Source organism: Sinohyriopsis cumingii, chromosome 16 (genome assembly GCF_028554795.1).
Source record: "Sinohyriopsis cumingii isolate HCF-2022 chromosome 16, ASM2855479v2, whole genome shotgun sequence".
Lineage (NCBI taxonomy): Eukaryota > Metazoa > Mollusca > Bivalvia > Unionida > Unionidae > Sinohyriopsis > Sinohyriopsis cumingii.
Window position 1 is genome coordinate 41,430,780 of NC_142976.1, and position 12,653 is coordinate 41,443,432.

Sequence of the window (12,653 nt, forward strand, 5' to 3'; positions counted from 1 at the left end):
AGGTGAAGTTTGCGACTTGTTACCCACTTACGAATGGCATTTTGTCTAAGTCTCAACATGTCTTGATTCTGAGGTCATGTGCACTGCTTATTCCACTACATTCGGAAATGAACACAATAACGAAAGCTAAAGTTGTTTATTTAATGTACTTTTATAAATGACCACATGTACATCTCTGGGTCTTTCTGCCTCTGAATTCAAGCACTGTAAACATCAGTACATTTTCCCACCCGGCCACCAGTCAAAGTCTTTGCTGCCCAGCTATTGCATCATGTTCTTTTTTATGTACTCTTATAAAATGGCAACATGTATGTATCAAGGGGTCTTTCAGTCACTGAATTCTGTCATTGTAAATATCAGCACAGCTAATTGATCAACACATTTTCCCACAAAGCAGGTGGCTGAAGCAGGACTGGCAAGTCTTTGAATTTTGCCGCACACCTATTACATGCGTACGGAGGACTCCCGCCTCAGTGATTTTCTGCATCCCAGATCAAAAATTGGCGCCCAAATACGCGTAATTAAGCGTTTCCGAGATCTCTGGGTAGGTGCTATAAAACCCACTCCGAATTGCTGTCTACAATGTAGGAAGAAAGAATGCTTGGGATGGCTGGTTATGCCTGTTTTATTTTGATACATACCTAAAGTAACAAATAAATATTGGAGAACACATTTATTTATTGGTAAAAGAGACAAAACAACAAAGTCATTCAGCTGAAGCTGACAATACCAATCTAAGTCACAAAAAGTCATTGATGAATATATTTTGACACAAGGCTGAATGCACAAAACCAATTGGGAAATAACTTGAAAAGAAATAGGTCATGCAATATAAGAATTATTACCAGTAGTTGTGTTGTATTCAAGTTAATAAATAATAATAATAATAATAAAATATATTTCAAGTTAGCACCATTATGTCTAAGCACAGCAGTGGATCAGTCTGGATTAGGATAAATCACCAGTTCCTTTTTTTTAAAAAAATTAGATTAAATGTTCAAAATGGCCACATGTAAAATTAAAATACTGGGAATTCACGTTTATTCAAGGGACATCAGTGTTTGTATATTTGCTGAATGCTAAAAACCTACATGAATACACAACAAACAGTTGCCCATGATTTGTGAAGATAATTGGACCACTCCTCTCATTAGAGAAATATCCACAAAATCCAGGAGCAACACAGATGCCATTTCTTTTTTACAAACCATAAAAACTGAAAATATATAAATTCAGTGCTAGTAAATACTTAAACAAATGATGATTCTTATTTTGTACTTGGTCTTTCTATGCACTTAAAAGTTGGGCAAAGAAAAAACAAATCTGGGCACGTCATTCAAACATTAATAATCCATACAAAATACATACATTGAAAATTAATCTGAACATTTATGTAAGCCAATTGTACAGATGCACTGTATATTTGTTGTTCTTAGGGATATTCCATTTAAGGGCTGTTCCATTTAAGCATAAATGGTACCCAGGAAAGGCAGTATTTTGTTTAAAAAATAACCCATGGCATTATTATTACTCAAATTAGTATGAATCAATGAAAAAAAAATTAAAAGTTCATTGGCAACTACTCTATGTTGAATGTGTCTCCCCTCCCCTCTACCCAGAGTCCCAAGCATGTCTTATAGGAACACCCCTAAATATACATGGTACCCAAGGAAGGCAGTTAAAAAAGGTATGTCAGGGTAATCAGATTACAGCCTGAGTTCACAAGAAAATTAGAAATAAAATTATCAATTGCATCTTTTGGACATTACTCCACATTCAAAGTGCCTTATCTTGTTCCCATATACTCTGTATGTTTTACTGGAACAGCCCTTGTATTTGTTGCAGAGATTCATAAAATCACCATAAAATTCATTCTTTTGCAAAGTTTTGTTGATAATGCATCGTTTTTTGATGTTGAGCCAGATTAATGCTAATGAAGTGAAGACTACCCAATTAGTGAAGCTCTTGTCTGTTTTAATATGAACCAGCTACACTTTCACATATGTGTACTAAATAATGCATAACATGTAGAAAAAATGGGTCACTGTGATTGTTTATTCTGAAATGGTTTTAATAATGAGAAAGATTCTGTGAAGAATGTCATCAGACAATAATTACTGAGCTATTAATGCCACAAAATAAAATAATCAAGTTGGGTATTAGGATATGCAAAGCAAGATCTAAGTGGACTTTATAAATTCAGCTTGCTTTTTAGTTTATAACCTAAACCAAGCCAATATTTTTCAATAATTATCTTAAAAAATATGGTAGCATCAAGTGAAATATATGCTTGAGTAGAAACTTGTGGATTTTACAGCTTGTTGCCACTGAACCCAAATCTGACTGGTAGTTAGGCTTGAAGAAAAAGAAAATCTATATGTGTTATGTATATATATGTATGTCACCGGTAATACAAACCAAAAACTTAACTTGAAAAAATACAAAAAAAATTATAAGTTGTTTAATAATATAGAATTAGCTATTTTATAGTTTTAGAAAACATAATTTTTAAGTCTGACAAGAATATTACTAACTTTCATCATTTAAAACTATAGCATGGAGTTCTGAAGATGTCAAAAATAGATTCAACTATTTCCTGCCTGCCATATAAAATATATTTACAGATATTATTTGCAATACAATACATTATCAGTCATTATTTGTGATACGACAAATAACAAGCATTGAATAACTTGTGGTCAACAGTCTTCAACAATAGTATAACAAAACTTTATAACAAATGGTATAACAAAATGTTGCCTGTTTATGCAAGAAATATCCAAATACTCTTTTTTTCTTTCTTTCAATCATCACATTAGCATTGTCACATCCAAGTGAAATTATACTAATAGATGGAATAGACATTTTCATTTCAGAATCATTTAAAAATATTTTCTCCAGTGGCCTGCTCTTCACAAACAGGCACAGCCAGTATCCTAGAAATAACTTACTCTTTCGTACTGTCAAAATATCTTGCCACAACTGGATATTATTCTAATTCCAAGTCACTGCTTTCCTCTGTGGCAACATAAAAGGCTTTGCATTTTTATTATCAACAATGTTTTTCCTTCTTTATTAAAGAAAGTTCATGCAGAACTGCTGAAGTTATACTTCCTGCACATCTGTATTTGGTGGCTATTTTAGAGCCAGGGAACATTTTACGAACAAACTGATTGTATGATCTGCCACACTTATTTGTAGATCATGCTCCATGAAAAATTTACTAAAGCATTTCTGCATTCATAATGGCCACATCAAAGTCAGAGAATTCTTTTTGGGCTCAAAGAACAATGAAATTTGCTTTGTCAAACTTTGCAAGGCAGTTAAATTCTTGTGTTTCTTTGTAGAATCAAGTTTTTTTTTTAACAAACATCCTTTCTTCTCTGTGCTACGCTGAAATGCTGACTATATGTATTATAAAAGGCAGTGGTTTTACCTTTTGCCGATCTCTGAATAATGGGGAAAAGTTGTTTTTATGGTTTGAACTTCTGTGCCCATTGTTTTCATGTAATCTTTCTTGGTAGCTTATCATCAGGGTCAATTTCATGGGTGTGTTCTTGGAACCTTCTCCGCCTTTGCTGCCAAGACACAAATACCGTTACTGTCAAGTTGAGAATGAAACCTCAGAGGCTGCCACCAATAATACTATATTCTAAGAGCTGCTTTCATTCATATCGTGGTACAATATGGTGGCAGAAGGACAAGGTCACAATCAGAACAATCTCGGTCTTTGATGCTGCAACAAAAGTGGTGCACACCACCAGAGGCAAATCACCAAACACATCAAACTGATGTGTATTCCTATAATGTCTTCTGAGGTTATTTCATAGCATCATGGAAGTGGCATTGTGATGTTTCGATAGTAATAGCAGATCCAAATGAAAACTAATTCCAGAACAGAATTTAGGATTCTTACTGAAATTACCAAGGGAAGGAAAATTGTAATCGCAAAAGTTACTCCTGAAAATCGTGAGATTTATGCCAATATCATAAGTGTAGGCAACTCTGAAATCAGGATATCCTAGAATATCAGTGTACAAAGTGTTTTACATTGTAATATTATTCCAAGGTTTAAGCTGAATACAGCAAGATACAGGATTTTCAAAAACATTCTGGTAGGCAGAAAATACTTGGAAGAAAACATAACAATTCAGATCATATAAAAACTTAATACTGGCTCCTAAATAATACAGAAATATTGAAAGATCTTTACATGCAGTATTATGTACCATGTAAGGAAATCATCTAATTAAAAACTGCAATTACAGACAACAACCAGAACATCAAAGACAAGCACCTAATTCTAGCTTAGCACTTGGGCTCCTTGATTTGATTCTATTTACAGGCACACAAATTCACTCAGATCCCAAACGTGTTAGTGTCTGTATATTAAAAACCAAAAATTTTAAAATGCACAATGATTCTTAATGGTATTGCAAATTTGCTGTTGGTACCAAATTTCTTTTCCATTGAAATTTTTCATCTTTAAAGCTACATCAGTTGGTCATTAAAAAAAGGCAAAGATTTCAACTGATCAATGTGATCAGGCTAAGCTGCATTTAATTCTGTATCAAATTTATAGAGAACTACTTACTCCTATAAATAGTCTCATGCAAAGTAATGAAAACACTTAAACAGAAGGCAAGCACACTGCATGCCTTCAGAACTAAATAAAAATGGTGGTTAGGGTTTTTTCTTCTAAAAACTGAATGAACTGATTTTGACATAATGAAATAGCAAATCTTTGTAAAAAAAACATTTGAGAATTTTTAAAATCTTTTTTGTCTAACTATATTTGATATAAATTTGGAGAAAAATAAATGCTGCATGTACGCTAAGCCAAGGTCTATCATGTTGCCTGTATTCTGCATGCAGCTCGTGTCCTAAATGGCATAATTCTCAAAATTTTGACTAAATTTGCCATATGAGATCAATTTCATACATTCAGACACTGAAAACACTGACCCATCGATATCTGACATGCCTTCTGAAGTGGACAATATCTCACAAGCTGAATTTTCATGCATTCCGAATGAACCAAGTAAACCTTAGTCACTTGCCAGTTGAACAGCAGGATGACCAGAAACCAACATGATTTAAATCTCTCAATGAGGAAGGGTGACCAGAAACCAACATGATTTAAATCTCTCAATGAGGAAGGGTGACCAGAAACCAACATGATTTAAATCTCTCTATGAGGAAGGGTGACCAGAAACCAAAATGACTTAAATCTCTCAATGAGGAATGGTGACCAGAAACCAACATGACTTAAATCTCTCAATGAGGAAGGGTGACCAGAAACCAAAATGATTTAAATCTCTCAATGAGGAAGGGTGACCAGAAACCAAAATGACTTAAATCTCTCAATGAGGAAGGGTGACCAGAAACCAACATGACTTAAATCTCTCAATGAGGAAGGGTGACCAGAAACCAAAATGACTTAAATCTCTCAATGAGGAAGGGTGACCAGAAACCAAAATGATTTAAATGTCTCAGTGAGAAAGGATGACCAGAAACCAAAATGACTTAAATTTCTCAATGAGGAAGGGTGACCAGAAACCAAAATAATTTAAATCTCCAAAAGAATCGGATGTCTTAAGCAGACTTCTATCTCAGAGCTGGGAAACTCAAAATCTACCAGGAAGAATATTGGGGCTATAGCACTTCAACTGCAACTTGTTAAAGTGAAATTAAGACTATAGGCAAATGGACTGAGGCAGTGAATCCAAAGACTAACATTACAACATTCAGACCCATAGTCTTACAATGTAAGACACCGACCCAGATAATTATGATGTGGGGGTGGGAGATGGGTCCCACCTCTCCCCAAGTTGATTTATTACTATGACTACTGGACCCCCATCACAATAACCATTTTACCAATAGTCTTAATTTAATTTATAAGAAGCCTCACCTGTTAATGAACACAAAAACAGGTTTAAAGAAATGAAAATTGATCAGTCATGAATATTGACAATAATGAATCTACCAAATCATGTTGAACTTGTCCTTGAATGCATCAAATCCAGAACAACACATCCTTTGCTTTGAATATTGAGCTTAGAATAGATGTGCCCATTTAAATAAAATATTAAGAACATACTGCGGAATGTTCAAACCTGAGCTTGCCTACCACTGGTGGAATTACTTGTTTGAAATTGACCCAGCTATTAAGTTGCTGAAGAATCCCCAATTCTACAAACAGCTATGTACCAGAAACCCTCAACAAGTATTCATATGCTGAAATAAAGCTCTAAAACTTATAAGAAATATTTTTAAAAAAGCAAAATAAAAATAAAGGAATTATAATGAATTGGAATTGTACAAATTTAATGCTTTTTCTGCATTTATCTTGGTATAATCTGTCTGTTGCCAACTCGCACTGTGCAATTTGGCAACTGACAGTTCATACCATGATAAATGCAGCTAAAAAGACATTAAACTCTTAAATGATTGCAGACACTTCAAACATAATGTAAACTAGAGTACTATGAACTGCACATTATACACCAGCCCCATGTTCAATAGTCCTCTATGTAAATAAATGACTTTCTGGCACAGAAACCATTCTTTTCAGTCCAAATTGCCCCAAAAGTTATCCCCGACTTCTAACTTACCATAAATAAAAAGCCATCCTCAAAATCTGGGTCAGGTCTGTGATAAAGAACTAAACCATTTTTTCTTCTTTCAGTCAGTGACCATGACATTTTGAGCCCAAAATTAATATCAGTTGTCCTTTCCCCAAGTGCATGCCATCCAGTTCTGTTGAGATGTCATATAGAACAACTGTTGTGCAAAAACCATTTTTTCAGTCAATGGCTGTGACCTTAAGTGCATTCCCATCCACAATGCTGGTAAATAAAACAGCAGAGAACCCAAGTCACTGTACAGAATCGGTTTTCCTTATTTTTCTAGTCAGTGACAAGACCTATGGACCCGAAATCAATAAGGTTTCAATTTTATCCCAAGTTCAAGTTTGATAACTACAAATTTCTGTGTGGAAACTGACTTGGTAACAGACAGATGGAATGACATCACAACCTAATATGTTCTGCCTTATATCAGGTGTGTCAAACGAACACAATCATAATTTACTTCTTAATGCCCTGGTAATTGGAAATAAGAGTAACATGAATGGCATGCCCCCCCCCCCATGTTTAACAGTCTTCCAATTGGGTCAATTTGCATGTTTTTGAGTCAATTTGAGTCAAACTACTATTAGACTAATCATAAGCATGACCTCTGACCCCAGAACAGAAATACAGTTTTCTTTATTATTCTAAGTTCAAGACATTCACAAGATTGGTAAAGGAAGTTACTCTAACACAAGGGTCAATCTGAAAAACTCCTTCTTTGAGTCAGAATGACCTTAATCTTTGACCACCACCCCTCCAAATCAGCAGACTTCTTCCACATCTAAATTCTGGCGAAGGTACATGGTTGAGAACTAATCTATTTCTTCAGTCAGTGATCATGACATCTGACACCAAAATCAATAAGCTCAATTTTACCCAATGTTAAGTCATTCACATACTTTTGTGACGGTACAGAAGATTCTAATCAAGTTCCCAAACATTTACTTTCCTTTGGGACAGTTACTTTCCAATAAAGGGTTAAATTTACAAGAAATTAAAGCATAAAGTGAGAAAAAAATGTCAAGTCCTTAGTGTTCCTTGGTGAATGCAGTGAAGACCTCATTCAACTGCTGTGTTACACGGATGAAAGTTGTCCGTCGACTCAGTTCCTTCAGCTTGGCAGCACCAACATATGTACAAGTGGATCTAATTCCACCTAGGACATCTTGAATTGTTTTCTCGACATCCCCTCTGTATTCTATTTCCACTGTCTTGCCCTCTGAGGCCCTGTAAAATAAAGGTTGCACAGACTTCAATGATGAATTTGGTGCATAATTAAATTTTCAATGAATAGATTTCTATGATTTCATTTAAATTCAATTTATGTAGCAACTGGAATAAGGTTATCATCTACAATATTCATGCAGCTAGTACAATGTTTCTATAATATTCATCTCACACTAATTATTTTTCATTCCTCATTAATACATGGTATGCAAACTTTTTCCATATTTAACAATTCAACACTGTAACATGATATGTTCCAACTTATGAAAGTGAAATCCTTGAAATGCAAAATTGCACTCCATGACCTTTTTACCTTGAATGCATAGCAGGATAAAAGATGCAGATCAGCACCATTTTAAATTAGGACAAACTAGACACAGTAAGTCTTTTACTGAAAACCCATGTGTCAATATGAATATCCATTGAGAAGTGATCACACAATTTTCAAGATAGTCACCATGGCAACCATGTTGTAGTTTCTTTCAGCACCAATTATCAATATATCAGTCTTTTATTGTAAAATCTGAAGCTACAACAGACCATTCAGGAAGTGCAGCAACAAGATTGTCAAAATGGCCACTACATGTTGAATACGAGATGGACACCATTTTCACTTGAGAACAGCTGGACCTCGTAAGAAGTAGCGAAATCTCGATGATATTACCATCTGTACATGAGGAGCAAAAAAAAAGGATTTATTTCAAGCTGGCCATAGTGGTGACCATTTAGGACATCGGATTGGCACTATTTTCATTTAGGACCAACTTGAGATCATAAGAGTTTTTGAATGAAAACCCCATGTCAATTTTCAAGATGACATCCATGGTGGCCATACTGGATGTTCGAGGGTACCATTTTCATTTATAATCAACCAACCATCATAAGATTTGCAGTGAAAACCCCATGCCAACATGATTGTCTGCTAAGGAGGAGTAGCAAAAACAATAGTTTTAGGAAGGCCACTGAGGTGGGTATATTGGATTCAGATTGGTACCATTTTCATTCCAAACTAACTAGACACAAGATTTAGTGAAAAAAATTTATGTCGATATGACCATCCATTCAGCAGCAGCAGTGATAAGATTTTCAAGGTGCATGTCCAAGGGAATTCATTTAGGACCAAACAGACATTTGAGATGAACATGTGAGTAGAGTTTCATGGCAATCATTCCAGTAATTTAGCAAGAGTACTAATAATAGCAAACTCAAGTGATGTAAGAGTAAAACTTGCAAATGCTGAAGGCAGGTCAGGTGTATGGGGGCCACCTAAGACACCACTAGTCTTTTGGGGCAACAGTACAATAAGGCATCTTGGGAAGAAACCCCCACCCATCATAATTGTGTTACGAGTTTTATCAACTAAATAAATGCATTTTCCTGATAGTTTTGAATATGTTGTGGGGTGGGAGAGAGGGCATGAGAGATGGAGAGAGAGAGGGTGACAAAGAGAGGCAGAGGGAGGTGGTGAGAGAGGGGGAGCAAGTGAGCAAGGGAGAAATAGAGTGGATGGATAGAAAGTGGGGGAGAGAGCGGAGAGAGAGAGGGAGAGATGGGGACAAAGAGAGGAGGGAGGAAAGAAAAAGGGGGAGGGAGGTGGTGAGAGAGTGAGAGAGAGGTGGAGGAGGAGAGATACTATGAACGGGGAAGGGGAGGAGAGATAGGGAGAAGAGGGAGGGGAGAGAAGAGAGAGGGGTGGAGGAGGAGAGAGAGAGAGAGGAAGGGGAGAGTGAGAGGGGGAAATTGATTGATTGATATTCTTTTATTCCTCCATTTTCTGAAGATTTTAAGACAAATTAAAGAAATGCAATATAATTCCAAAAATAATGGATTAGTTACTTATGAAGTCCTCTGAATTACTTCTAATAGCAAACTAATAAATATCATTACTCAACTAGATCGATTACATGTTTCTGCTTTTAAAAATATAACTACAGAGAAGAAAAAAACATTTGATGACAGAACTACACAGCAAAAATAGTATCCAGTCCAGTACAAGTATTTCTTTTCTTATATTCTGTGCAAGGTCTTTATTAAGTCGAATATATGATATCCTTTATCATAATGAAATACTTGGTAAAGAGCCTAATCACATAATCCATGCCTCAAGTTCCAAACGGTCTGAGATGTCATTTAAACCACTAAGTATCATAATTAGTATATCATCATCGATCTGATCATAGAAATCACTGGAGGCATATACAAAAATAGACTTTCCATCAAGTGGTTTCTGTCGTCTAAGGTTAAGGGACAATTCATTGAAATGTGCAAAACATGGTCATGACTTATTTTGCCACATAGGGGACACAGTCCAGATCTTGCTTGCATTCCTCCAATATGAATTAATGTCCCATATTCCATGTTTCTGCTTGAGTCAAGTGTGAGTGACTTTCCATAGATGGCACATGTTTCATCCTGGATTAATTTTCAAAAATCTATCGAATCCCTCTGATGGATTTCTGATATTCATTTCATGTTTTCTCTCCTCAAATACCTGTATTGTTGTCCCAATTAAGTTTTTCCATGTTATTTTGTCTGGAAATTTTCCAGTGAAAATAAAGTCGATGAGATAGTCATTATACTTTTTGAGTACAGTATTTATATCATATATAAAAGAATTGTCGCTATTTTGGGGGTCAAAAATAAAATTTCCAACTGCCCAGAGAGAGGTAGAGTGAGAAAACCTGGAAAGAACCATCGACCCATGAGAAGCTACTGGCAAGATTTCTCACATACCCACACTGGAGGGAGAGGGGAGGAGAGAGAGAGGGGAGGAGAGAGAGTGGGTGGGTGAGAGTGGGAGAGAGAGAGAGGGTGGGTGAGAGTGGGAGAGAGAGAGAGAGAGGGTGGGTGAGAGAGAGAGGAGAGAAAGTGAGAGAGAGAAGGGGGAGAAGAGGAAGAGAAAGGGAGAGGGAAAGAGAGAGAGAGGGGAGGGAGGGAGTATGTAAATGTTAACAAATTGAATGATTTTCTTCATTATAATCCTATACTCACTACTGCATTGAATAGAAGTTATAACAAAGGCAGATTCTATTCAATAGCAGATACAATGTCAGTCTCTAATTTCAACTACTGCTAATATTAGTGCCCCTATCTAGTCTGTCAGCAGAAGTCCTATATATCTAAAATATCTGTCAAGTCTACTATATTGTAGCTGCTATCAACTTGCTTCTCTAGCCATTCCATCACCAAGGACACCAGATGTAAGAATCTATTTTCACTACATCATTATTAGACTTCTTATCTACTGTATCCTTCCCTCATCGTCACCGCAGGGGCCATTAACATTCTTCACATATACAATACCCTGCATGAAGCATGTAACAAGCCCATTTTAATGTCACCATTTTAAAAAATATTCTAAAAGATCTCCGGGGGCAGTAAAAAAGTTCCAAAGGGGGTGGGGTGTGGGGTTGAATAATGTAATTACTGTTTGACTGAAAACATTCATAAATTGTTTAGATTTTTCTAACAGTCATTGAATTAATCATGTACTGTTTTATTTATCTGGATGTACATTGATAGATATATACAGATCTATAAACCTAAATAAGGTTGTTGTTACTGTAGGATTTAACACCATTTTTAAGCACAAGATAGGCTATATATGGCAGCCAGTATCAATGGTAGAGGAAGAACCCCAAAAAGAACCACCAACCCATGAGAAGCTACTGGCAAGCCTTCTCACATACCCACACTGGCTGAACCTGAGACTCAAACCCACGCAGACATAGGTGAGATGGCAATGATCCATAATGGCGAGTGCTTTAGACCACCTGGCCAATCGGGGCCCCACCTCAATAAGGTAGGAGTTTCTTTTTATTTGGTGAAGAAATAAAAAGGGGTGGTGGCTTCTATTAAAATAATAACAGTCAATAATTGTATACTGTATGCTTAATGTCTCAAGACCAATGACAGTGGATTTTTCATGCCAATCTGACCAATGACTCAATTTTTTTAATACCCATCTCACCAATGACTGGATTTTTGAAGCCAAACTAACCATTGACACTGGATTTTGGATGCCAAAATGGACAACCCAGATATCACATTACAACTGTTGAATTAGGTTTTCACCGTTATAATATTCACTCTGTAGGCACAGTTGAGCGCATACTAAATGGCCGGATAGTAAGTTCCACAACTGTACTATGCAGAGGTGCTGATGAAAATCCAGAATGTGAAATTCTCGCAACACTGAAGTTTGTGATAATGGACAGATGATAGATCATGGGCCATTAAATAAGTAATGATAGACCATGGGCCATTAAATAAGTAATGACAAACCAAGGGCCATTAAATAAGTAATGACAGACCAAGGGCCATTAAATAATGGAAGTGATCTTTACAAGTAGGTGATCCACTATATGTTTACAGTGCTCAATTTTTTCCCCATTAACTTTACATGGTCAGAATCGTGCATTAGTTTTCCATATTGAACAACTTCATATTGCACAAGATATATGTCTAGAAAATAGTGTCATTATGCTTTAGCTTTTACAGTAATAGATTTTTGTGGTTGAACTAAAGCTGTTTTGTCTATTTTAAAGTAGAGATGATAAAATGAATGATGAGGATGAGTTTACTGAGACACAAATGAAACTGTGTGTGTGTGTGTGATAATGATTTTTAACAAAGCTTTAACAATTTTTCAGTCATATCGCTACAATGTCTTCAGTGTGGCAGTTTATAGTGATATCTATCACTAGATATCATGCCGCAGACATGTAGAATCATGTCCCACCTAGTCACATTATCCAGACCAGTCCTAACACTAACCTCTTAATGCTGAGC

General features: G+C 36.0%; 1 protein-coding gene across 1 annotated transcript in view; it reads right to left on the reverse strand.

Moving 5' to 3' along the window:
• Positions 1-658: 658 nt before the first annotated feature.
• LOC149780292 (GMP reductase 2-like) overlaps positions 659-12,653 on the reverse strand; it is a 48,726-nt gene continuing 36,731 nt past the window's right edge. The window contains exon 7 of the mRNA XM_089937099.1: positions 659-7,862. Within this exon, the coding sequence (XP_089793225.1) occupies positions 7,664-7,862 (199 nt within the window). The 3' untranslated portion in view covers positions 659-7,663. The remainder of the gene's footprint in view (positions 7,863-12,653) is intronic.